Source organism: Tachypleus tridentatus, chromosome 4, assembly GCF_004210375.1.
Source record: "Tachypleus tridentatus isolate NWPU-2018 chromosome 4, ASM421037v1, whole genome shotgun sequence".
Classification (NCBI taxonomy): Eukaryota; Metazoa; Arthropoda; class Merostomata; order Xiphosura; family Limulidae; genus Tachypleus; species Tachypleus tridentatus.
In genome coordinates, this window is record NC_134828.1 from 114,904,413 (window position 1) to 114,931,544 (window position 27,132).

Sequence of the window (27,132 nt, forward strand, 5' to 3'; positions counted from 1 at the left end):
TCTTGACATCTCCATGCAAGTTAAACTTGTGCAGTCTCTTTCTGATTGTAGAAGCATGCACTTTCACATCGACAGTAGCCAGAGCCTGCTGTAGGTCCCGTGATGACATGTTAAGGTGTTTTGAGACCTCTTTTAGCATCTAGCGGTCTGTTCTCGGGGTGAACTTACTTGGACGACCAGACCTGGGCATGTTGGCAGTTGTTTTAAAAGTCCTCCACTTGTTGACTATTTCCTGGGCAGTGGAATGGCTGATTTCAAAATCCTTTGGGATCTTTTTAAATCCCTTACCAGACTCATAAGCTGCTACAATTTTCTTTCTGAAGGCCTCAGACAGCTCTTTTGCTCTCACCATGGTGCTCACTCTCACTTCAACAGTCAGGACCACACCAAACTAAATGTCTGAGGTTTAAATTGGACAGGCCTCATTCAAAATGCTGAGTAACGATCTTCTAATCACGTGCACCTGGTGTGATACACCTGTGTGTGAGTTGAGCCATTTTAAGTGGGAATAAATGTGGGGGTGTCCTAACTTTTTCCTCAGTTAGAATATGCAAGGATTACATTTACAGAAGATCTCGAAAAGTCTTTTCTTCAGTTTTAATTCTTTAGTTATATTCCTATAATCTCTCAGTATTGTTAAAATTGAGATTAAATATCTATATATCTATAAATGTTACAAACATACACAGGCTTTCATAGGGTGTCCTAACTTTTTCACATGACTGTATGTGCTCTGCCCACAACAAGTAAAGAAACTCATTCTCTGATATTTAAGTCCTTAGACATGCCGTTGTGCCACTGGGAGGCTATTTTTTGGTTTGTTTTATTATTATCATTCAGAAAAACAAGAAACGTTAACAATATGTGTTTGGCAGTCTTTTCTTTCACAAACTTAATGTTGTTGTTTTTTTCTGCATACATATTATAAATAAATTATATGATGAAAAAAGTATTAAAGTTCTCGGTTCGTCCGCTGCCTTTGTTATAAAGTTAAAATGTATTTTCAAAAGGTAAAAAACAGGATTATTTAAGCACAACATACTAGGACTAAAATGTAGTATTAGAAGTAAAATTACTAACTTGTCATTGTTGTTCGCCTCTTGAAAATAAAGAAGTCTTCATAGGATATCAGAATGTAATCAGTTGTCCCATATTAAGACTGCCAAGCAGTCATCATCTTCACGAGTAAAGCAGTCATCATCTTCACGAGTATAATTGTAATGGAAAAAAAATAATTTGTTTGTGTGTTTTTGAACTTCGCGCAAAGCTACTCGAGGGCTATCTGCGCTAGCCGTCCCTAATTTAGTAGTGTAAGACTAGAGGGAAGGCAGCTAGTCATCACCACCCACCACCAACTCTTGGGCTACTCTTTTACCAACGAATAGTGGGATTGACCGCACATTATAACGCCCCCACGCCTGAAATGGCGAGCATGTTTGGTGCGACGGGACTTCCAACCCGCAACCGTAAGATGACAAGTTGAACGCTTTAAGCCACCTGACCATGCCGGCCCTAAATAAATAATTATAACGTTTGTTTTTACCAAATCATCTCGAAATAAAAGATCATTTGAAAAAAACGATACCCACGTTTTTCACGTCCTATTTTAACTCAGTTTCGAGTTCGTCGTCAAAATTAATACTGTTTTTTAAAGAGCTTGAGGAACTGCTTTTGTCAAAGGTCGTCATTGGGAAATATTACGCTTGATAGGTCTCATTAACCGTAGTGAACCAGCATTGATTTTCTGTGTATGTGTTCCGTTTCTCTAAAACAAAGAGTTCTGTAATACTGCTATGCAATACACTTTGATTTTACTAACACTTACGACATATCAGTACAGTGTGTTATACTGCTTCCAAGTAACGTCCATTTATACGTTGTTTAAAACTTGGCTGTAAAAATAACGCAGCCAAGAAAGAGTGATTAAAATAATTGATATCAGAATGCGGATAATATCGATTATCCAATAAACTATATTACTGGATACATATTTTATAAGTAACTCTATACTTGGATTGTTATCATGTAACATGTTATCATAACACAAGTATGAGTTAAATTTGTTGTCTATAATAACACATACATATGTGGTAAAATGATAAGTACTACTGTAATGTAAAGATGTGTGGCCATCACTTTCACAGTTCATGGTCGATTGTTTAATACATTCATATGAGTTTTTAATAAGTGTTTTTATGCACAGACTTTCTACATAGAATACATTGTAGTATAATATTAGTATAGCTAGACAATCCAACACTACCGGTAAAACTGTGTTGCCAGTGTTTGAAACAACTGTAACCTTGCTATATAGCTTTGGCTACAGGTAAAAAAATATGTTACCAATGTTTGTAATAGTATTGTGCAGAATTAATTCTTGTATCTTGTATAGCATATACATTGGCATCAGATAACAAAGGCTTTATCCACAACTGAAGATTACGTTCATGGCCATCATTAAATTTTATATTTTTGCTACCAGTGACACTGGTTTAATCTATGCTATACTTGGCACAATCCCTGTTGTTACATTTACGAGTTACACTGGTTTAATCTATGCTATACTCAGCACAATCCCTGTTGTTACATTTACGAGTGACACTGGTTTAATCTATGCTATACTTAGCACAATCCGTGTTGTTACATTTACGAGTGACACCGGTTTGACCTATGCTATACTTAGCACAATCGCTGTTGTTACATTTACGAGTGACACCGGTTTGATCTATGCAATACTTAGCACAATCCATGTTGTTACATTTACGAGTGACACCAGTTTGATCTATGCTACACTTAGCACAATCCCTGTTGTTACATTTACGAGTGTAATTGTCAAGCCACAGATTCTTCTGAACATAATCGTTGAATCATTGCTTATTACTTTATTTTTTTCGAAGCCAGTTGTGAGAGTATTTTCTTTACTGTAGTTAGATAACGTTTAGATGAAGACGCCCACGAGAGCCCACAGTATCTATAGCCAACAAACGAAGTTCTTTTTTCTTCAAGATTGTTAGGCACTTCTTTGTTTTACCCATCAAACGTGTGTCTGATAGGTAACGGACACATCGTGTCATATATTATTTTTAACAAGTCTTTCATAATTTCAGAAACGTTGTCATATTTGAAACATAAGCATCCTGAGATCGCCAGTAGCAACATAATCATAATTAATTTTAAGTAACAGAAACAAAATCTTGTGTTTCTTTCTATCACATATTTATGGGCAAGTTATTATAGGAAAACAAATTTTTCCACATGTATACTCTGCCCACACATTTGGTGTGCTTTTGAGTAGCCTCTAGTAAGAGAGGAGTATACACTAGACTTTCAAACACTGTTGTAAGATACATCCTGAAAACAAAACGTTTTGTTGACCAAACCATTCGTCTTCAGCTTTCTCAGTTTGAAAAATCTCAATGAGGCCATCATATATGTATATGTATATTAAACTCCTATAACTTATCATTAATATATCATTAATGGTGAACAATGTAACATTATGCAAACCTTTTACGCAAAAGTTTCAGAGCTTCATTAGATAAGGACCAATGGTGTAGTGTCTTTCCATGTTCCACTGACAGCATCAGCAGTCGATGAATTATTAACCTATTAATACTAATTGCAGCAATACCTTTCAGATCAATAAAAACGTTTTTCGGTATTGTAACCTAGATCAGCATTTGATTGAGCTCCAGTGGCAGTTTGGATCTTGCTGAACGCCCTCTGTTTGTCCTTATTCAACTGTCCAACCATCTTATTCACATCTACTTGATCATAATGGTAAATTACATCTTCAAATTCTTCTTTACCATCGTGTGTCTCGGTATCTACATAGTACAACGGACCACAACAGGAAAGCCATTGCTTTTCAGTTCTTCAGCTTCAATCTCTATTTAACGTTTTTTAATTAGTTCACGTACGTTAGTGTCAGCTTTTTGAAAAGAAGACAATTGGTCATTGTGTTTCAAAACCATCCATCAGATTAACTTGACAGGTATTAAACACAGGTGTAATTGGAGCAGTCTCCCATTAGGCTATCACATTCTCTCCAAAAATTAAACAACAACAAAACAGAATAAAAGTCTTTTTCCGAGTATTATTATATATAATGGTTAATTATATATGTTGAAATCCTTTTTACGAAGAAACGATCAAATATAAGAAAGAATGTAGCATTATCACTAAACTACTTGTTCACAATGTCTTACCAAACTATAAAAAAACATATAGTTTATTATCCTCAAGCTCAGGTGGTTTGTGAGGATATTAAATATCAATCCAAGAAGGATACCTGGGTATAACATGGTGTTTGTTAACTGTAAAACTATAAACCATGTTTATGTCAACCCATCTCAATACAGTACCTGGATAAGTGGTACGCCAACCTACGTGTCACTAGCATCCAGGGCACCATATTCTCGATTAGAATGTTTTCTTAGTTTAACATTCTTTGAATGACTAGTTCGTGATTTCATAGCGGTTAGCTCAGCAAATGCACTGTTTATTCAACCTTTACTTATGTATGTTATAATTTCCTAAATCAGAATCGTCAACTGATGTTATTTAAATTGTAGATCCATAGTCATTTAACAACATGCTTAATATCTTTTTGTGGATGGTCATATAGGAGTGAGCTGACAGTCAATGCTATTCTTAAGATTACTGATTTAACAATACTCTGAAGATACAATTTGACCCTCTCACAACATAAACATTTATCTGGAATCTGGCCAGTAATATAATTATAAATAAATGTGACAATTCCTTCATCTGCGCTTTCTCGAATTACATGATCGTCATCTGTCCAAAACTGAAGATGATAACGTTGTAATCAGCATCCTTGATATACTCGTCTCCAAAAATAGTGGGTGACTGTACCAATAGAAACACCACTTAATGTAAGAAATTTTAAGACTTTTTTAAATTTGTTATCGATAAGTCTAGAAGATGATATGGGATCAGATACACCCGGAACATTTGTGTATAAAAAAGCCACTTCAGAAGGATTGATATCACGTAAATATTAGTCTAAATCACATCAATTCATGAGAACTCAGAGTAAGATACTGAGTAGTTGGACCATAATGTGAAATCAATGCATTTAGGTCATTTTGAAGTCATGTGAAGTGTTATCATATCTTTTATAAGTAATCACACTGGGCAAATTCCTTTCAAGTTGTTGATTTTCTAATATTTCTAAGTATCCAATAATCAACTTCTCATTCGGGTGAATAACGTTTAATTTGTGAAATATTCCACTATTTAATTGATGCTCGGTGGCATAATTAAGATGACAGACCAGACGTATTTAAAATCAAGCGATTTGCGACTGTATTATAGAATTAACATAATCTGAATCACCAAGCTGAACAACCTTTGATTGATGTTGCCCTCCATTACCATATAGGAAAAGGTCTGAGAAATACAATGCATCTAACTGTTTCCAAAGTAAATTCAAAGAAGGTTCATTGATACACACCATTGCGATTTAGATCAATTGCTTTTTCATTCTCATTGGGAACATTTAGTGTCTGCTTAGTATAGTTTTGATACACCATTACATCCTCTTCTTCTACACCTCTTCTGACCATTGGTTTCTGGAAGAAAGTTGCCCACATTAGTGTCTGTTTAGTATAGTTTTGACACATCATTACATCCTCTTCTTCTACACTTCTTCTGACCATTGGTTTCTGGAAGAAAGTTGTCCACATTTAGTGTCTGTTTAGTATAGTTTTGACACATCATTACATCCTCTTCTTCTACACCTCTTCTGACCATGGGTTTCTGGAAGAAAGTTGTTCACATTTAGTGTCTGTTTAGTATAGTTTTGATACATCATTACATCCTCTTCCTTTACACCTCTTCTGACCATGGGTTTCTGCAAGAAAGTTGTCCACATTAGTGTCTGTTTAGTATAGTTTTGACACATCATTACATCCTCTTCTTCTACACTTCTTCTGACCATTGGTTTCTGGAAGAAAGTTGTCCACATTTAGTGTCTGTTTAGTATAGTTTTGACACATCATTACATCCTCTTCTTCTACACCTCTTCTGACCATGGGTTTCTGGAAGAAAGTTGTTCACATTTAGTGTCTGTTTAGTATAGTTTTGATACATCATTACATCCTCTTCCTTTACACCTCTTCTGACCATGGGTTTCTGCAAGAAAGTTGTCCACATTAGTGTCTGTTTAGTATAGTTTTGACACATCATTACATCCTCTTCTTCTACACTTCTTCTGACCATTGGTTTCTGGAAGAAAGTTGTCCACATTTAGTGTCTGTTTAGTATAGTTTTGACACATCATTACATCCTCTTCTTCTACACCTCTTCTGACCATGGGTTTCTGGAAGAAAGTTGTCCACATTTAGTGTCTGTTTAGTATTGTTTTGATACATCATTACATCCTCTTCTGCTACACCTCTTCTGACCATTGGTTTCTGGAAGAAAGTTGTCCACATTTAGTGTCTGTTTAGTATAGTTTTGACACATCATTACATCCTCTTCTTCTACACCTCTTCTGACCATGGGTTTCTGGAAGAAAGTTGTCCACATTTAGTGTCTGTTTAGTATAGTTTTGACACATCATTACATCCTCTTCTTCTACACCTCTTCTGACCATTGGTTTCTGGAAGAAAGTTGTCCACATTTAGTATCTGTATAGTATAGTTTTGACACATCATTATATCCTCTTCTTCTACACCTCTTTTGACCATTGGTTTCTGGAAGAAAGTTGTCCACATTTAGTGTCTGTTTAGTATAGTTTTGACACATTATATCCTCTTCTTCTACACCTCTTCTGACCATTGGTTTCTGGAAGAAAGTTGTCCACATTTAGTGTCTGTTTAGTATAGTTTTGACACATCATTACATCCTCTTCTTCTACACCTCTTCTGACCATTGGTTTCTGGAAGAAAGTTGCCCACATTTAGTGTCTGTTTAGTATAGTTTTGATACAACTCTGCTTTCTATTCTTGTATATGTCTGCAATTTAGAGCCGCAAGAATTTCAGTCAAGCTCGCATTGCTTGCTGTGCAGTTGAAGGTGTAGATCACGTATATCCAACTGTCATCAATCATCTTTCTGCTGAACATATCACTGACTTCTAGTGCAATACACTAATCAATGTTCGTGAATATGGTGCAGATATTCTCAGTTACTCCAGACATAGAAATTTTGAACATTTCAGAACACATACAAATAGCAGCCTTATTTGCACAAGCAGTCTTGTTGTATAATTAAATTTTCCATCTTTGACAAAATCTGGACTGGAATATGAAGTTTTTCATAAAAAAAGATTAGGTATCAGAAGTGTGTAACCAACACAAAATGTTGTGTTTCTCATTGTTACAAGTTACTTCAGCTAGCATTACAACCCACTTGTTACTTTAACACTGCTCTTTTATCAACGACTAGAGGGATTCACCGACATTATAGTGTCCCTATGGCTGAAAAGACGAGCATGTTTGGTAGAAGGGGATTCGAACATGTGATTTTCAGATTGTGAGTCAACCACCTGACCATGCGGGGCCTAATCAACAGAAATCATCATCCCACGACGTGACAGCTGAAAATACACATTTTGCAATATCTATATAGCTAAATAGGTACATATATTTATTATACATGTATTTAACAACAAAAAATCGTTGCTAATGTTAGAACTAGGCACACACAACAAGTTAATAGCAAGCTTCAATAATGATATACATGTATTTAACACAAAACATCGTTGTTAATGTTAGCACTAGGCACACACAACAAGTTAATACCACACTTCAATAGTGATATACATGTATTTAACACAAAACATCTCTGCTAATGTTGGCACTAGGCACACACAACAAGTTAATACCAAACTTCAATAGTGATATACATGTATTTAACACAAAACATCCTTGCTAATGTTGGCACTAGGCACACACAACAAGTTAATACCAAACTTCAATAGTGATATACATGTATTTAACACAAAACATCCTTGCTAATGTTAGCACTAGGCACACACAACAAGTTAATACCAAACTTCAATAATGATATACATGTATTTAACACAAAACATCCTTGCTAATGATAGCACTAGGCACACACAACAAGTTAATACCAAACTTCAATAGTGATATACACGTATTTAACACAAAACATCATTGCTAATGTTGGCACTAGGCACACACAACAAGTTAATACCAAACTTCAATAGTGATATACATTTATTTAACACAAAGCATCCTTGCTAATGTTGGCACTAGGCACACACAACAAGTTAATACCAAACTTCAATAATGATATACATGTATTTAACACAAAACATCCTTGCTAATGATAGCACTAGGCACGCACAACAAGTTAATGCCGCACTTTAATAGTGAGTAGCAGTCAAAACCAGACAATTCTGGCCATGACTTGCCAGTCAGCCAAAACTTCTTATAGAGCTTTCATATTAGTAGGTACATGTGACTAAAGTGTGGACAGTAAGCACGCATCTCTCACAGAGTAAACAATACCAGAAAAGTTGTTGTTGTTTTTGGAATTTCGCACAAAGCTACTCGACGGCTATCTGCGCTAGCCGTCCCTAATTTAACAGTGTAAGACTAGAGGGAAGGTAGCTAGTCATCACCACCCACCGCCAACTCTTGGGCTACTCTTGTACCAACGAATAGTGGGATTGACCGTCACATTATAACGCCCCCACGGCTGGGAGGGCGAGCATGTTTAGCGCGACGCGGGCGCGAACCCGCGACCCTCGGAATACGAGTCGCACGCCTTACGCGCTTGGCCATGCCAGGCCTTACCAGAAAAGAAACAGGTAGTTAGCACCAGTTACAGTGACGCACGAGTACATAGACTTATGTTACAGTGACGCACGAGTACATAGACTTACGTGTGTGGAGAATAAACTTATGAATTAAACTTTCAAATAAAATCTTGGACAAAGAAGTAACAACTGTTATCAAACAAGTAAAACACGTGTGTATCACGTGCTTACACCAGACGCCAGTCGAATTTGGCGTGGGTGGTTTAAAAGTTTACTAGATGGGTGTGGTACACAAGAAATGGGAGTAGAAGGTGGAAAGTTAACCTGACACTTCCAAAAGATGAAACTTAATGATGATGACACAAGAAACAGAAACTCTTCCAAAACATGAACCAAATCCTCATAAAGATAAGTTACCACACGAGAAATAAAAAGCCAGTCAGTTTAAAAGAAAACTCTTCGTCGGATCTCCACGAAATTTCACATAAACACAAAAGTAATTATGTTGTTTATTTGTGTAAAGTTTATGGAAAATTTTAAATCTGGATTTAGACCACATTATTATTTCGAGACACAAACACTGTTTCTGGTAGAACGAGCTTGAAGGAAGAAGAGATACTAATTTCAAGACTCTCGGACTAATAATAACAATATTGGCACAACGGCCGAGGTTTTAAAATTAAACACGCGCGCACAGTAAACTGGAAAAACGCAAAACACAGTCATATTTGACTGGGCTATATCTTGGCAATAGTTCCAAGGATATGTTTTGTTTTTGATGTACTAACTAATAATGTTTTGATGGTTTACTGTCTCAAATATCTAAGACGTAGTTATTACAATGGACGAGTTTCAGAAAGGCTGTCTTTGTACATGATCACGTGGTATAAGAAAACTGGATATTGATTGTATGTTTTGGGGCGCATGCGCTAACTTTTACCTTGGCCTCGCGACTCTCTAGCGTAAGTCTATAATATTAAGTGGTATGAGTGAGTCGGGTATCTGTGCAAATTTTATTGGAATGATTCGAGACGAGATTATAACATATAGTTTGATAAAATTTATACTAAATAAATGACTTATATTTTCTTTGTTTACGTATGAATGTCATTTTGATGTTAATAAAACCTTATTACTATGTATATAAAAATTTATAAATTAAATGCAATGGCTGAAAGATAGCTGACTGTTTTTTCGGTCCAGATGAACAATATTTAGTCGTAAATATTATTGTATTTTGTATTACTTTAAGCTATTGTAATTCTCGATCGTATTGTTCTTCAGCTAACATAGTTTTATGTGCTATCGTCAACTGGTATTTGATTTTTCAATGTCAGCAACACTTTATGTCCGGCCCGGCACGGCTACGTGGGTTAAGGTGTGCGACTCGTAATCCGAGAGTCGCGGGTTCGAATCCCCGTCGCACCAAACATCCTCGTCCTTTTAGTCGTGGGGGCGTTAAAAAGTAACGGTCAATCCCACAATTCGTTGGTAAAAGAGTAGCCCAAGAGTTGGCAGTGGGCGGTGACGACTAGCTTCCTTCCTTCTAGTCTTACACCGCTAAATTAGGGACGGATAGCGCGGATAGCCCTCGAGCATCTTTGCGCGAAATTCGAAAAAACAAACAAAGAAACCCGTCGAATGTAGTCTTGTAACCACAGTTTAGTGCTCGCAAACGAACGTTTGTCTGTTGGGATTCATATAGTAGTAGCACGGTAGGCTTTAAAGGATAAAGGAGTTTGTTTGGAGTTAAGCCCAAAGCTACAATGGGCTTTCTGTGTTCTGTTCGCTACAAATATCTAAACTCAGTTTTTAGCGTTGTGTGACCACAAACATGCCGTTGAGCCACTGGGAGAAGGGGGGTAAGATAAACGAAACGTGAGGTAACTCGCGTTTACTCTTTACAACTTGTAAGCTATATTCATATTATAATGTTTCGTCAACGGATATTTTTCGTCATCAAAATATTAGACTTCCCTTAAAAATACATTCTTCGTCTACATGACACGAAAACTGATGGAAACAAAAAGAAATACACTGCCACCTATACTACATTAAAATTTTATAATACGAAATTAACCCCTTCTTCAGCAAGATGCTACACGAGTAAATTACTGAAATTCTCTTGTAAATGACAGTAATTTTGTAAAATCATTTGGTACTATAAGCTTCGAATTGTATATAGTCTTCAGTAGAGCTTAATAAAATAATAACGTGAGACAATAAACAAAACAATGCTTTGATAGTCGACGGCGAGTAAGTGATTGTTTGTTGTTTTTTTTTTATTTCGCGCGAAGCTACGTGAGGGCTTTCTGCGCTAGCCGTCTATAATTTAGCAGCGTAAGACCAGAGAGAAGGCAGCTAGTCGTCATCACCAACAGCCAAATATTGGGCTACTTTTTTACCAACGAATAGTGGCATTGACCTTACGTTATAACGCCCTCACGGCTGAAAGATCGAGCATGTTTGATGTGACAGGGATTCGAACTCGCGACCTTCGGGTTACGAGTCGATCGCCTTAACCATGCCGGGCCATCTAAAATCAGACAGGGGCAGCTCATTTAAGCCAAAACTCTTATTATATCAAAATGTGTTTCCGTTACATCTAACTTGTGTGTGCACGTGTTTTTCCTTATAGCAAAGCCACATCGGGCTATCTGCTGAGTCCACCGATGGTGTGTGCTGCTTCACTACAGCTTTATATTTCAAATGAATGGTACTCATCACAGGATGTAGAGGTCCATACGATGATACCATTGTCCTACCACTACCGCATGCGTGACGTTATTGTATGAAAATATGATTGGATTTGGTTCTAAGTTCTCTTCAAATGATTATACAACATTTAATTGACTAAATAGTTAAACAAGACTGATCTGTAATGTTAATAATATTATTAGCATGTTTTTATCTCGTTCATGTGTTCTTGAAAAAAATTACAGTTAACATTTTTACGCCTTGCTGTGATTGTAATACACGAACAAATAAACTGGCCTTAAAGTGTTTTACTAATTCTCCGTACACCAGTACAGTATTAACTTGCGGCTGCGAACACTTGATTCAATCACGGAGCAACTACCCTACTGTAATGGCAAATATCGATTGTCTGTTTCTGTTCTAGATCATGACATGTTTTTTTCAGTTCCACATTTCTTTTGCCTGTTCTTTATTAAGCGTAAGGCTACACAGTACGCATCTGTGCTTATTTAAGACATTAGTTTGTCTGTCGGTTCTATACATGAATGAAATATCCATTTTTTATTTTAGGGCCCACCAAAGCTCATGAATGATTTGTAGTACTTTACAGTGTCCAAGTAATTAATAAGTGAGATAAAACTGTGTGTGTGACTACTGTAAATAATATATATTTAGTTAACAATTATTTGTATCTTAGGTCTCGTGAATATCATCAGGTTTCTGACTTACAAACAAGGAGAAGGATACTGATATTATTTTAGAAGTTTTTTTAATATTGTCTTTAAATTAATATTACATCTTGTTTATTATTTTGTGCCCTGTGTGACTTACATATTTTTGCCGATCGTTAGCTACCTTCTATGATGCAGGAATTTGGGGTTATTTTTAATGGACCTGAACATAACTGCGAAGGAAGAGGCTTGGTCATCTTTGATTGGTGACATGTGTAATTAGGAACAACAAGTTATTTGGTTTCTTACAAGTAAATGTGATTCTCAATGCATTATTTGGTTTATCACTTGTCACTAAGTTACATCGGTTTTAGTCGTCTTTCTAAATCTAGATGTTATCAAAATTATGTTCATTTTGTCTAGAGAATAATAAAACGGCAGTTTTTAGTTATATGTGGATGTCACTAGTATATGTTTTTCAAGTTTAAACAACAATTAAAAGGTTTGTAATTTATATGCAGTAGAATGGACCACATTTAAGATGCGTTCATAATAACATACCTAAACTTAGAGCAAGGGTGGATGACCCAGTGACCTGCAGCCTTCTGACGTATTCTCTCGTTCATTAGAGCTTTCTTGCTACCAAATAGTTTCATAGCCAGCTTGTTGTCAGATGGTTGGAATAAAGACTGTAGCTGGACTCGCATAAAGGAAGACTTTACGTCTGTAAACGTTGGACCTACTTCTTCCTTGGGAGTTCCATAAAGACTGACGTCATCCTTTTCTCCGCCCCCCTCACGAGGAACAGCACTGAGAACAGGACGGTCGTCTTTGTAATTAGTATCTGAGGTAAGGTAATCATTGACTAGTGTTTCATCATCGGCAGCAGTCACGAGGGAACCCGTGCACGTGTTAGTGTTCTCCATACTGATTTTAGTCGAGTCCTCCTTGTGAAGGCTTCGCGGCGAGCGGATGTCTTCCTCCGAAGGTGCCCCGTGGCTGACACGACCGTTTGCTAGTCGCAGACTGGAAACTCGCTCCCCTCTCCTAGCCTTAATGCCAGAGTTAGAGTCCATACCTGCAACCCTTACCTCGGAACCCCTGCAATAATCCAAACGAACCAGAGTTATTATCAGTCAGGAAAGTCCAGTGGCTGTGTTTCGTTATACGATATATCAGTTATTTATTGGGAATGAGATGCTAAGGCTTACCTAGACGGGTCCCAGTATAATTCATTCTGTAAAAAACAGACATTTAACATGAGTATATGTACCGTTTACGTCAGAAAATTCAAAAGAGAGTTGCAGCTTCGAAAACGATCTATGTGTAGAAGTATTTATTGATAAAACGCTTTCAATATACGAGGAAATTCTTCCATATGTGTATTACTCTAGCGTTATTGTTGCCTATATAGCCGTGAATAATTAAATATAATACATAAAGTCAAAGTTAAATGAACAGGAAGCGCTCTCTCCCGGTCAAGAAAATACTGTTAGAATCTTTCTCTTGTCTGTGAGCATATTATGTTTCTATGTCATTTGCGTAAAAGATTAAAGCTTTCATTTTAACACATTGAACACGTGCCAATACTAATATTCTAATTGTTAAGGCGATTACCAATATGATAAGCTAGATACTTCACCAAGTACAATAGACAATATTAAAAAGATATAAATCGAATGATGTAGCCTGTTCACTACATTACATTACAATACAAGGGTTTATCATACAGTAAAAACATAATCTCTTTTATGTTAGAACAATTTTAAAATGAATAGGTTGTGTATACTACACGCAGGAGTGGACTCATTCTCTTTTATGGCTTCAAAAGAAACACTTTCACTTTTTCAAACCAGGTAGTGTTGACCGTATGTACGAGAGAATGGTTTTTCGGTTTCTCTAATACGGCCTCAGTAAAGACACTCACTCTTTCAGTCTTGGCTGTGTGGACTGTACGTAAAAGAGAACGGTGTTTCGGTTTCTCTGGTATTGCTTCAATAAAGACACACTCTCTCTCTTACGGTCGAAGTGTTTCAGTCTCTCTGATATGACTTTTTAAAAAAGACACTTCAACTCTTACAATCCAGGCTGTATGGACTGTAAGTCAGAGTGGACGGTGTTTCGGTTTCACTAATATGGCTACAAAAAGACACTTCAACTTTTACAATCCAGGCTGTATGGATTGAAAGTAAGAGTGGACGGTGTTTCGGTTTCACTAATATGGCTACAAAAAGACACTTCAACTTTACAATCCAGGCTGTATGGACTGTAAGTAAGATTGGACGGTGTTTCGGTTTCACTAATATGGCTACAAAAGGACACTTCAACTCTTACAATCCAGGCTGTATGGACTGTAAGTAAGAGTGGACGGTGTTTCGGTTTCACTAATATGGCTACAAAAAGTCATTCAACTTTTACAATCCAGGCTGTATGGACTGAAAGTAAGAGTGGACGGTGTTTCGGTTTCACTAATATGGCTATAAAAGGACACTTCAACTCTTACAATCCAGGCTGTATGGACTGTAAGTAAGAGTGGACGGTGTTTCGGTTTCACTAATATGGCTACAAAAAGACACTTCAACTTTTACAATCCAGGCTGTATGGACTGTAAGTAAGAGTGGACGGTGTTTCGGTTTCACTAATATGGCTACAAAAGGACACTTCAACTCTTACAATCCAGGCTGTATGGACTGTAAGTAAGAGTGGACGGTGTTTCGTTTTCACTAATATGGCTACAAAAAGACACTTCAACTTTTACAATCCAGGCTGTATGAACTGTAAGTAAGAGTGGACGGTGTTTCGGTTTCACTAATATAGCTACAAAAAGACACTTCAACTCTTACAATCCAGGTTGTATGGACTGTAAGTAAGAGTGGACGGTGTTTCGATTTCACTAATATGGCTACAAAAAGACACTTTAACTTTTAAAATCCAGGCTGTATGGACTGTATATAGGGATGAACGGTGCTTCGGTTTCGCTGATACGGCTACAATAAAGACACTTCTACTCTTACAATCCAGGCTGTATAGACTGTAAGTAAGAGTGGACGATGTTTCGGTTTCACTAATATGGCTACAAAAAGACACTCCAACTCTTACAATCCAGGCTGTATGGACTGTAAGTAAGAGTGGACGGTGTTTCGGTTTCACTAATATGGCTACAAAAAGACACTTTAACTCTTACAATCCAGGCTGTATGGACTGTATATAGGGATGAACGGTGCTTCGGTTTCGCTGATACGGCTACAATAAAGACACTTCTACTCTTACAATATGACAGTTTGATTTTCAGTTCCGTTAGTTAACAAAAACAAAACTGTCGTTCTTCTTCTTGTTGTTTATAATTAAGCACAAGGCTACACAATGGGCTATCTGTGCTCTGCCCGCCACGGATGTCGAATCCCTGTCACACCAAACATAATCGCCATGTCAGTCGTGGGGGCGTTATAAGTGACGGTCAGTCCCACTATTCATTGGTTAAAGGTTAGCCCAAGAATTGGCGGTGGGTGGTGATGACTAGCTGCCTTTCCTCTTGTCTTACACTGCTAAATTAGGGACGGCTAGCTCAGATAGTCCTCGTGTAGCTTTGCGCGAAATTCAAAACAAACAAACATAACCCTTCTTATTCTGTTCTTTATTTGAATACGATTATAATTTCTCCCTATATCTCCATTCTTAATGTAAACATTTCTCGCTGTGTTCTTAATTATTGTGAACTTTTCATAACACTGGTGTTAATAAGGCTTAATGGTAGGTACACAATAAATGTTTTAAAGTAAGATTGCCCCAGTCTAAAATTTCGATAAAGTATTTGTTTAATAGTTTACTGTATAGTCTGTGGGAATAGTGACAGATTTATACACTCCATAACGTTATTTCATAATTCACACTGTGGAAAAAACCATTGTATGTTTTGAGAATAAACTAAAAAAAAATATTTACATGATTACCTTGTTGAAGAATGGGTCAAACATTCATTTTTTCCTAACTAGAGTAAACTTGATAAACAGGAAGAAGGCTTAGCTATTGGGTTAACATTATCTCGATTATTTGTGATTTATTCTTGGAGAGTTTGGAAACTGAAGCGTTAAATAAATTGGAAAAAGAAACCAGATATTGATTAGGCTTAACAGTGGCACGGTTCAGGCATGGCAGAACGTTTAAAATAATTTAAGCGATTTTTGTAAATTACCTTAACAATTTTATTGAAGTTACATACGAGATTATAGACGTTTTAGTAAATACAAATATGGATAAAGTGGAAACTGTTATTTATCGAAAACCATTCACGATAGCTATTTCCATTCATCAAAATTCACGAACAATCTTCGAGCGTAAATAGCGTGTTGTAAATAAATGACATGATAATTTTGAGTTAAATTCGTACGTAAATTTGGTCACGTGTTTTTCAAGTAAAGTATACATAAACATAAAAGTCTTACAAAACATTTCACTTCTGGTGAATACATTTATTATCGTTACAGTCCACCCTTCTTTGAATTGTCAGTTTTATTCGAATCGCGACACGAGAAAAACAAAACTTAAAAGACAATTAAGTACTGATTAAGCAATGAAAACTTCAAAATGTGATGTCGCTCCTGTCGCCTATTACTAATGTTGATACCCCAACTTGGAGCCGGCCTGGCCAGGTGGTTAAGGCACTCGAATCGTAATCCGAGAGTCGCGGGCTCGAATACCGTCACACCAGACATGCTCGCCCTTTCAGCCATGGGGACGTGATAATGTTGCGGTCAATCCCCTATTCGTTGGTAAAAGAGTAGCCCAAGAGTTGGCGGTGGGTGGTGATGACTAGCTGCCTTCCCTCTAGTTTTACACTACTAAATTATGGACGGCTAACGCAGATAGCCCTCGTGTACCTTTGCGCGAAATTCAAAACAAACCAATTCTCACACCTGACTGCAGTACTTCTAAAATATTCGTTCGCGTAAAGTGTGGATGAGCCATAAGACGCTGAAACATGTGTACAAAACTGTATCGAGCCACACGGATTATATCATTAGACATTAAACTACTGAGTGAATGTTTTATTGTATTTTTAGACTGCGGACATTCTCATTTCAAATAGTTATTGTGTTCTATTAAATGTTGGTTTTTATTTTAACATCTGTGTTACATTTGAGTTTCTTGTTTTAATTGTCAACGAAGGTCTAGTTTTTGTATTTCAGCATAGTTGCCCTTGGTGTTTAATTTATCGCAACACATTTGTAGTTGTTCTTTTTTAAACACATTTCTAATTGTTATTCTTAAACACATCTCTAGTTCTTATTTTTAAACACATTTGTAGTTATTATATTTATTTAAACACATTTCTAGCTGTTATTTTTTATTTAAACACATTTCTGGCTGTTATCTTTTATTTAAATACATTTGTAGTTGTTATTTTTATTTAATCACATTTGTAGTTGTTATATTTATTTAAACACATTTGTAGTTGTTATTTTTATTTAATCACATTTCTAGCTGTTATTTTTTATTTAAATACATTTGTAGTTGTTATCTTTTATTTAAACACATTTGTAGTTGTTATATTTATTTAAACACATTTGTAGTTGTTATTGTTATTTAATCACATTTCTGGCTGTTATTTTTTATTTAAATACATTTGTAGTTGTTATTTTTTATTTAAACACATTTGTAGTTGTTATATTTATTTAAACACATTTCTGGCTGTTATTTTTATTTAATCACATTTGTAGTTGTTATATTTATTTAAACACATTTCTAGCTGTTATTTTTTATTTAAACACATTTCTAGCTGTTATTTTTTATTTAAACACATTTGTAGTTGTTATATTTATTTAAACACATTTCTAGCTGTTATTTTTTATTTAAACACATTTCTAGTTGTTATTTTTTATTTAAACACATTTGTAGTTGTTATATTTATTTAAACACATTTCTATCTGTTATTTTTTATTTAAACACATTTGTAGTTGTTATATTTATTTAAACACATTTCTAGCTGTTATTTTTTATTTAAACACATTTCTAGTTGTTATTTTTTATTTAAACACATTTGTAGTTGTTATATTTATTTAAACACATTTCTAGCTGTTATTTTTTATTTAAACACATTTGTAGTTGTTATATTTATTTAAACACATTTCTAGCTGTTATTTTTTATTTAAACACATTTCTAGTTGTTATTTTTTATTTAAACACATTTGTAGTTGTTATATTTATTTAAACACATTTGTAGTTGTTATATTTATTTAAACACATTTCTAGCTGTTATTTTTTATTTAAACACATTTCTAGTTGTTATTTTTTATTTAAACACATTTGTAGTTGTTATATTTATTTAAACACATTTCTAGCTGTTATTTTTTATTTAAACACATTTCTAGTTGTTATTTTTTATTTAAACACATTTGTAGTTGTTATATTTATTTAAACACATTTCTGTTGTTATTTTTTTATTTAAACACATTTGTAGTTGTTATATTTATTTAAACACATTTCTAGCTGTTAGTTGTTTTTTATTTAAACACATTTGTAGTTGTTATATTTATTTAAACACATTTGTAGTTGTTATATTTATTTAAACACATTTCTAGCTGTTATATTTATTTAAACACATTTCTAGCTGTTATTTTTTTTTATTTATTTAAACACATTTGTAGTTTAAACACATTTCTTGTTATATTTAAACACATTTAAACACATTTGTAGTTGTTATATTTATTTAAACACATTTCTAGCTGTTATTTTTATTTAAACACATTTCTAGTTGTTATTTTTTATTTAAACACATTTGTAGTTGTTATATTTATTTAAACACATTTGTAGTTGTTATATTTATTTAAACACATTTCTAGCTGTTATTTTTTATTTAAACACATTTCTAGTTGTTATTTTTATTTAAACACATTTGTAGTTGTTAGTTGTTTTTTATTTAAACACATTTGTAGCTGTTATTTTTATTTAAACACATTTCTAGTTGTTATTTTTATTTAAACACATTTGTTGTTAGTTGTTATTTATTTAAACACATTTGTAGTTGTTATATTTATTTAAACACATTTCTAGCTGTTATTTTTTATTTAAACACATTTCTAGTTGTTATTTTTTATTTAAACATATTTCTAGCTGTTATTTTTTATTTAAACACATTTGTAGTTGTTATATTTATTTAAACACATTTCTAGCTGTTATTTTTTATTTAAACACATTTCTAGCTGTTATTTTTTATTTAAACACATTTCTAGTTGTTATTTTTTATTTAAACACATTTGTAGTTGTTATATTTATTTAAACACATTTGTAGTTGTTATATTTATTTAAACACATTTCTAGCTGTTATTTTTTATTTAAACACATTTCTAGTTGTTATTTTTTATTTAAACACATTTGTAGTTGTTATATTTATTTAAACACATTTGTAGTTGTTATATTTATTTAAACACATTTCTAGCTGTTATTTAAACACATTTTTGTTATTTTTATTTAAACACATTTCTAGTTGTTATTTTTATTTAAACACATTTGTAGTTGTTATATTTATTTAAACACATTTCTAGCTGTTGTAGTTGTTTTTATTTAAACACATTTCTAGTTATTTTTGTTAGTTGTTATTTTTTATTTAAACACATTTGTAGTTGTTATATTTATTTAAACACATTTCTAGCTGTTATTTTTTATTTAAACACATTTGTAGTTGTTATATTTATTTAAACACATTTCTAGCTGTTATTTTTTATTTAAACACATTTCTAGATGTTAGTTATTTGTTATTTTTTTATTTAAACACATTTGTAGTTGTTATATTTATTTAAACACATTTGTAGTTGTTATATTTATTTAAACACATTTCTAGCTGTTATTTTTATTTTTTATTTAAACACATTTAAACACATTTCTAGTTGTTATTTTTTATTTAAACATATTTCTAGCTGTTATTTTTTATTTAAACACATTTGTAGTTGTTATATTTATTTAAACACATTTCTAGCTGTTATTTTTTATTTAAACACATTTCTAGCTGTTATTTTTTATTTAAACACATTTCTAGTTGTTATTTTTTATTTAAACACATTTGTAGTTGTTATATTTATTTAAACACATTTGTAGTTGTTATATTTATTTAAACACATTTCTAGTTGTTATATTTATTTAAACACATTTCTAGCTGTTATTTTTTATTTAAACACATTTCTAGTTGTTATTTTTATTTAAACACATTTTTTGTTATATTTATTTAAACACATTTCTAGTTGTTATTTTTTATTTAAACACATTTGTAGTTGTTATATTTATTTAAACACATTTGTAGTTGTTATATTTATTTAAACACATTTCTAGCTGTTATTTTTTATTTAAACACATTTCTAGTTGTTATTTTTTATTTAAACACATTTGTAGTTGTTATATTTATTTAAACACATTTGTAGTTGTTATATTTATTTAAACACATTTCTAGCTGTTATTTTTTATTTAAACACATTTCTAGTTGTTATTTTTTATTTAAACACATTTGTAGTTGTTATATTTATTTAAACACATTTGTAGTTGTTATATTTATTTAAACACATTTCTAGCTGTTATTTTTTTTAGTTAAACACATTTCTAGTTGTTAGCTGTTTTTTTATTTAAACACATTTGTAGTTGTTATATTTATTTAAACACATTTGTAGTTGTTATATTTATTTAAACACATTTCTAGCTGTTATTTCTAGTTGTTTTTTTATTTAAACACATTTTAGTTGTTGTTAGTTGTTTTTTATTTAAACACATTTGTAGTTGTTATATTTATTTAAACACATTTGTAGTTGTTATATTTATTTAAACACATTTCTAGCTGTTATTTTTTATTTAAACACATTTCTAGTTGTTATTTTTTATTTAAACACATTTGTAGTTGTTATATTTATTTAAACACATTTGTAGTTGTTATATTTATTTAAACACATTTCTAGCTGTTATTTTTTATTTAAACACATTTCTAGTTGTTATTTTTTATTTAAACACATTTCTAGCTGTTATTTTTTATTTAAACACATTTCTAGTTGTTATTTTTTATTTAAACACATTTCTAGTTGTTATTTTTTATTTAAACACATTTGTAGTTGTTATATTTATTTAAACACATTTGTAGTTGTTATATTTATTTAAACACATTTGTAGTTGTGATATTTATTTAAACACATTTCTAGCTGTTATTTTTTATTTAAACACATTTCTAGTTGTTATTTTTTATTTAAACACATTTGTAGTTGTTATATTTATTTAAACACATTTGTAGTTGTTATATTTATTTAAACACATTTCTAGCTGTTATTTTTTATTTAAACACATTTGTAGTTGTTATTTTTTATTTAAACACATTTGTAGTTGTTATTTTTTATTTAAACACATTTGTAGTTGTTATATTTATTTAAACACATTTGTAGTTGTTATATTTATTTAAACACATTTCTAGCTGTTATTTTTTATTTAAACACATTTGTAGTTGTTATTTTTTATTTAAATACATTTGTAGTTGTTATTTTGTATTTAAACACATTTGTAGATTCTGCACGTTTTCTCGGTATTATTTTTTTAGTAAATTGTCTTTTATAAACTTCTACTTTAAGCTTTTTAAAAACGTATTTATTGCTTATCATTTATATTCATATATCATCTTATCTCCAGACATTATCATCAGAATAACTAATCTTTTCACCCATCTTTGTCCTTTATAATACTGTTTCAATGTTGTTGTTTTTATGGTTTGGTTTATTGTTCATTTTGGAAGTTGTTAAACATCGAACATTGTTCAAAAGCTTTTTATACTCTACATTGAATTTATGTTCTTCAGTCAAACCATAAACATATTCCCTGTCTCGAGACTAGAGACATTTGTGCGATCTTACACGTGGAAAACCTGATAGCGGAAAACAGTAAGTATATTCGTAATATATCTTAAGGAATTTTTAACTCTATCTGTCACGTTCATACCAAAGTTTGAAAGCAATATATATGCAATCTCATAACTTTTTGTAATAAAATATTTGTAAGATTTATGTAGATCGTTAGGTATGAGTAACTTAATAGCCATTATGAACAGAGCACCTTGTCTCGTTAAAGTAAATTCGCTTTTAAATTTCAGGTTTTGAGATTACCGTTTTATTACTTTATATGGTTATTCATTTAACACTGTCTGACGTTAAGCTTCAAGGTGCTGAAAGCTATAGAGAAGTTACACATGGAATTACGTTCTCTATGACGAGTGATTTATTTTTCAAAATTAAAATAATTGATATCAGCCTTTTGTTTGCGAGTGATTAACTTTCTACTAGCAGAATTTCAAATTTGATATTAGGTTCTGAAATTGTTATTAAAAATCTAACACAAATTGTTTGATAATGTTCAGGTCTGTTGATAGAACACTGGTAAGTCTTCAGATTTACGATGCTACAATCAGGGGTTAGATTCCCCTTTGTGGACACAGAAGATAGCTTGATGTGGTTGTGCTGTGAGAATATAAACACACAATATTCGGGTGTGCATTGAAAGCAAAATCACATGCACACACACACATATATATATATACCTATTCAACTTAAAAAACGCACACATTCAAAATAAATTTGTTTGCGGTCAAGAACAAAGTATCGAAACTCAGATTATAGCATTGTAAGTCCGCAGATATACCGCTATGCCACTGCAGGGCTTCAAAATAAAAATGAGTACACGCTCAATTTTGAAATAATATACACATGTTTTGTATAAACATTTTACATAGTTAATAAAAAATTTAAGTATATATCTATCTCAAGAACCGCATATATTTCTGTGTTTAAAAAACGTGTTTCTTTGTTTATAACAGTCACCTATGCGTTCGGTATAAAATTTATATCTTTGCTGTATAAACATTCAACACAAAATCAGTCTATGTATTCGGTATAATACACATAAAACCCATGTATGTATTAAGAAGAAAATACTAAGTATATAATACAGTTAGTACAAATAATATAGATATTCGATACAAAATTATCATATATTTATGTTTATTATTGAAACCATGTATTCAGTATATAAACACGTACAGGTTCGATATATGAACTAGATATTTTTATTTAGTAATATAAACACGTGTATATACAAAATGAGTCACAGATACATTCAGTATAAAAATAGTATGTGTGTGTATTTAGAAAAACATTGTTAGTAATCACGTGAACATTTTAATAGATTCGGTGCTTTTGATGCTCGCAATGTGCTTAAATCAACTTTTGTCGCATATCAGTACTTATAATGGCAAATCCAATTGGTTATATGTTTTCGTGAACAGTCTTGTTTTCTATAATGTTTTTATTTGTTATCAAATGAGCTAACAACTTTTATTTTTCAGTGAAAACCTCACAAAAGTGCTGATTTTGCTGTGAAACTTCGCTTCTAAAAGTTGAACTACAAATCGATTTCAGCTCTTTTTTTTTCCCTAGAGTAATTTGATTAGTGAAGAAAGTGCCAGCAAGTTGATTCTATTGCAAATAAAACTAGGAAAAGTAAATCGTTGGCTCCTTATTACCAAGTTTTGTAGGCGTGTGAGGTTTACCGTTGTAGTATAATAAAATAGCTAAATTATACAGTAAACAACCACCTTAAGATAGTGCAAATTGAGGACTAGTAAAGATTCATACGAAAACAGAAGGAAATATTTATAGAGAAACAATTTTTATGAACAATCTATTAAATCCAATGTGAAATCCCATATCAATCATAAAAAATCAATAACACAAAACCTGTTAACAGTAGAATCTTATACTGCTATTAATCTTATTCATAATTTATTTTTAATTTATGCACTTAGGTATCCTTGCGGTAAACTAAAGAACTATAATGCAACTACTCGACGTTTCATCTCCAAGACCAACAAAGCGCAAATGGACTGTTATAGAGTTTTGTTCTAGGACAGAATTTTTTTTAAAATATACGAAATTATTTGTGATTCTTTTTATATCACAGATATTTAAAAAATTATTTTTACATTTACGAATCTGTTTTACCGGCTTATTTACGCGTAAAAATTCGTTATGCACCTTTATTTTCTCTTACACAGTTTGTAAAATTAATTACATAAGACAATGTGGCGATCAAAAGATTTGTAATAACTCTTAATAACCCGCAGAAGGTTTTACTGCAACGTTTCAATGATGTCTCTTAACAACCCATAAGATGTTTTACTGCAACGTTTCAATGATGTCTCTTAACAACCCATAAGATGTTTTACTGCAATACTTCAATGATATCTCTTAACAACCCATAAGATGTTTTACTGCAATACTTCAATGATATCTCTTAATAACCTATAGAATGTTTCTACTGCAATACTTCAATGATATCTCTTAATAACCTGTAGCATGTTTCTACTGCAATACTTCAGTGATAGCTCTTAATAACCTGTAGCATGTTTCTACTGCAATACTTCAGTGATATCTCTTAATAACCTGTAGCATGTTTCTACTGCAATACTTCAGTGATAGCTCTTAATAACCTGTAGAATGTTTCTACTGCAATACTTCAGTGATATCTCTTAATAACCTGTAGCATGTTTCTACTGCAATACTTCAGTGATATCTCTTAATGACCTGTAGCATGTTTCTACTGCAATACTTCAATGATATCTCTTAATAACCTGTAGAATGTTTCTACTGCAATACTTCAGTGATAGCTCTTAATAACCTGTAGAATGTTTCTACTGCAATACTTCAGTGATATCTCTTAATAACCTGTAGCATGTTTCTACTGCAATACTTCAGTGATATCTCTTAATGACCTGTAGCATGTTTCTACTGCAATACTTCAATGATATCTCTTAATAACCTGTAGAATGTTTCTACTGCAATACTTCAGTGATAGCTCTTAATAACCTGTAGAATGTTTCTACTGCAATACTTCAATGATATCTCTTAATAACCTGTAGAATGTTTCTACTGCAATACTTCAGTGATATCTCTTAATAACCTGTAGAATGTTTCTACTGCAATACTTCAATGATATCTCTTAATAACCTGTAGAATGTTTCTACTGCAATACTTCAGTGATATCTCTTAATAACCTGTAGAATGCTTCTACTGCAATACTTCAATGATAGCTCTTAATAACCTGTAGAATGTTTCTACTGCAATACTTCAGTGATAGCTCTTAATAACCTGTAGAATGTTTCTACTGCAATACTTCAGTGATATCTCTTAATAACCTGTAGCATGTTTCTACTGCAATACTTCAGTGATAGCTCTTAATAACCTGTAGAATGTTTCTACTGCAATACTTCAGTGATATCTCTTAATAACCTGTAGCATGTTTCTACTGCAATACTTCAGTGATAGCTCTTAATAACCTGTAGAATGTTTCTACTGCAATACTTCAGTGATATCTCTTAATAACCTGTAAAATGTTTCTACTGCAATACTTCAGTGATATCTCTTAATAACCTGTAGAATGTTCCTACTGCAATACTTCAGTGGTAGCTCTTAATAACCTGTATAATGTTTCTACTGCAATACTTCAGTGATATCTCTTAATAACCTGTAAAATGTTTCTACTGCAATACTTCAGTGATATCTCTTAATAACCTGTAGAATGTTTCTACTGCAATACTTCAGTGATAGCTCTTAATAACCTGTAGAATGTTTCTACTGCAATACTTCAGTGATATCTCTTAATAACCTGTAGATTGTTTCTACTGCAATACTTCAGTGATATCTCTTAATAACCTGTAGAATGTTTCTACTGCAATACTTCAGTGATAGCTCTTAATAACCTGTAGAATGTTTCTACTGCAATACTTCAGTGATAGCTCTTAATAACCTGTAGAATGTTTCTACTGCAATACTTCAGTGATATCTCTTAATAACCTGTAAAATGTTTCTACTGCAATACTTCAGTGATATCTCTTAATAACCTGTAGAATGTTTCTACTGCAATACTTCAGTGATAGCTCTTAATAACCTGTAGAATGTTTCTACTGCAATACTTCAGTGATATCTCTTAATAACCTGTAAAATGTTTCTACTGCAATACTTCAGTGATATCTCTTAATAACCTGTAGAATGTTTCTACTGCAATACTTCAGTGATAGCTCTTAATAACCTGTAGAATGTTTCTACTGCAATACTTCAGTGGTATCTCTTAATAACCTGTAGAATGTTTCTACTGCAATACTTCAATGATAGCTCTTAATAACTCATAGTAAGTTTTTACCTTCACTATTAAATTTGACCACTACCTCCTTACAATGTATGGCAATCTTCATCTTCACTCCAAGACTTCAGTCCTAACACTTACCCACCCATGGAATATATCTTTATCTCCACCCCAAAACTTCAGTACTAGCTCTTACCAACCCGTGGAATGTCTTTACCTTTACTCCAAGACTTCAGTACTAGCTCTTACCAACCCGTGGAGTGTCTTTACCTTTACTCCAACACTTCAGTACTAGCTCTTACCAACCCGTGGAATGTCTTTACCTTTACTCCAACACTTCAGTACTAGCTCTTACCAACCCGTGGAATGTCTTTACCTTTACTCCAACACTTCAGTACTAGCTCTTACCAACCCGTGGAATGTCTTTACTTTTACTCCAACACTTCAGTACTAGCTCTTACCAACCCGTGGAATGTCTTTACCTTTACTTCAACACTTCAGTACTAGCTCTTACCAACCCGTGGAATGTCTTTACCTTTACTCCAAGACTTCAGTACTAACACTTACCAACCCGTGGAATGTGTTAACCTTTACTCCAACACTTCAGTACTAACTTTTTACAACACGTGGGAATTCTACCTTTACTGCAATTAATACCAGATGTTAAGCAGTAATGAAATGTCAAAACATTACAAAATGTTTCAGTCAAGTTCTTTTCACATGTCCAGAGGTTTTATATAGTCTACGGACATGTCTGGAGTCCATTAATCTTTAACTCCTAGATTCTTTCAACATATAATTTTTCGAATATCTCCAAAGCATATCATCCTTCAGTTTTTAGAATATATCCAGATACCT

At 32.9% G+C, this 27,132-nt stretch overlaps 1 protein-coding gene across 1 annotated transcript in view; it reads right to left on the bottom strand.

The window, feature by feature from the left end:
* LOC143249917 (potassium/sodium hyperpolarization-activated cyclic nucleotide-gated channel 2-like) overlaps positions 1–27,132 on the bottom strand; it is a 158,038-nt gene that overhangs the window by 84,317 nt on the left and 46,589 nt on the right. The window contains exon 2 of the mRNA XM_076500527.1: positions 12,685–13,224. Coding sequence (XP_076356642.1) covers positions 12,685–13,224 — 540 coding nt within the window. The remainder of the gene's footprint in view (positions 1–12,684; positions 13,225–27,132) is intronic.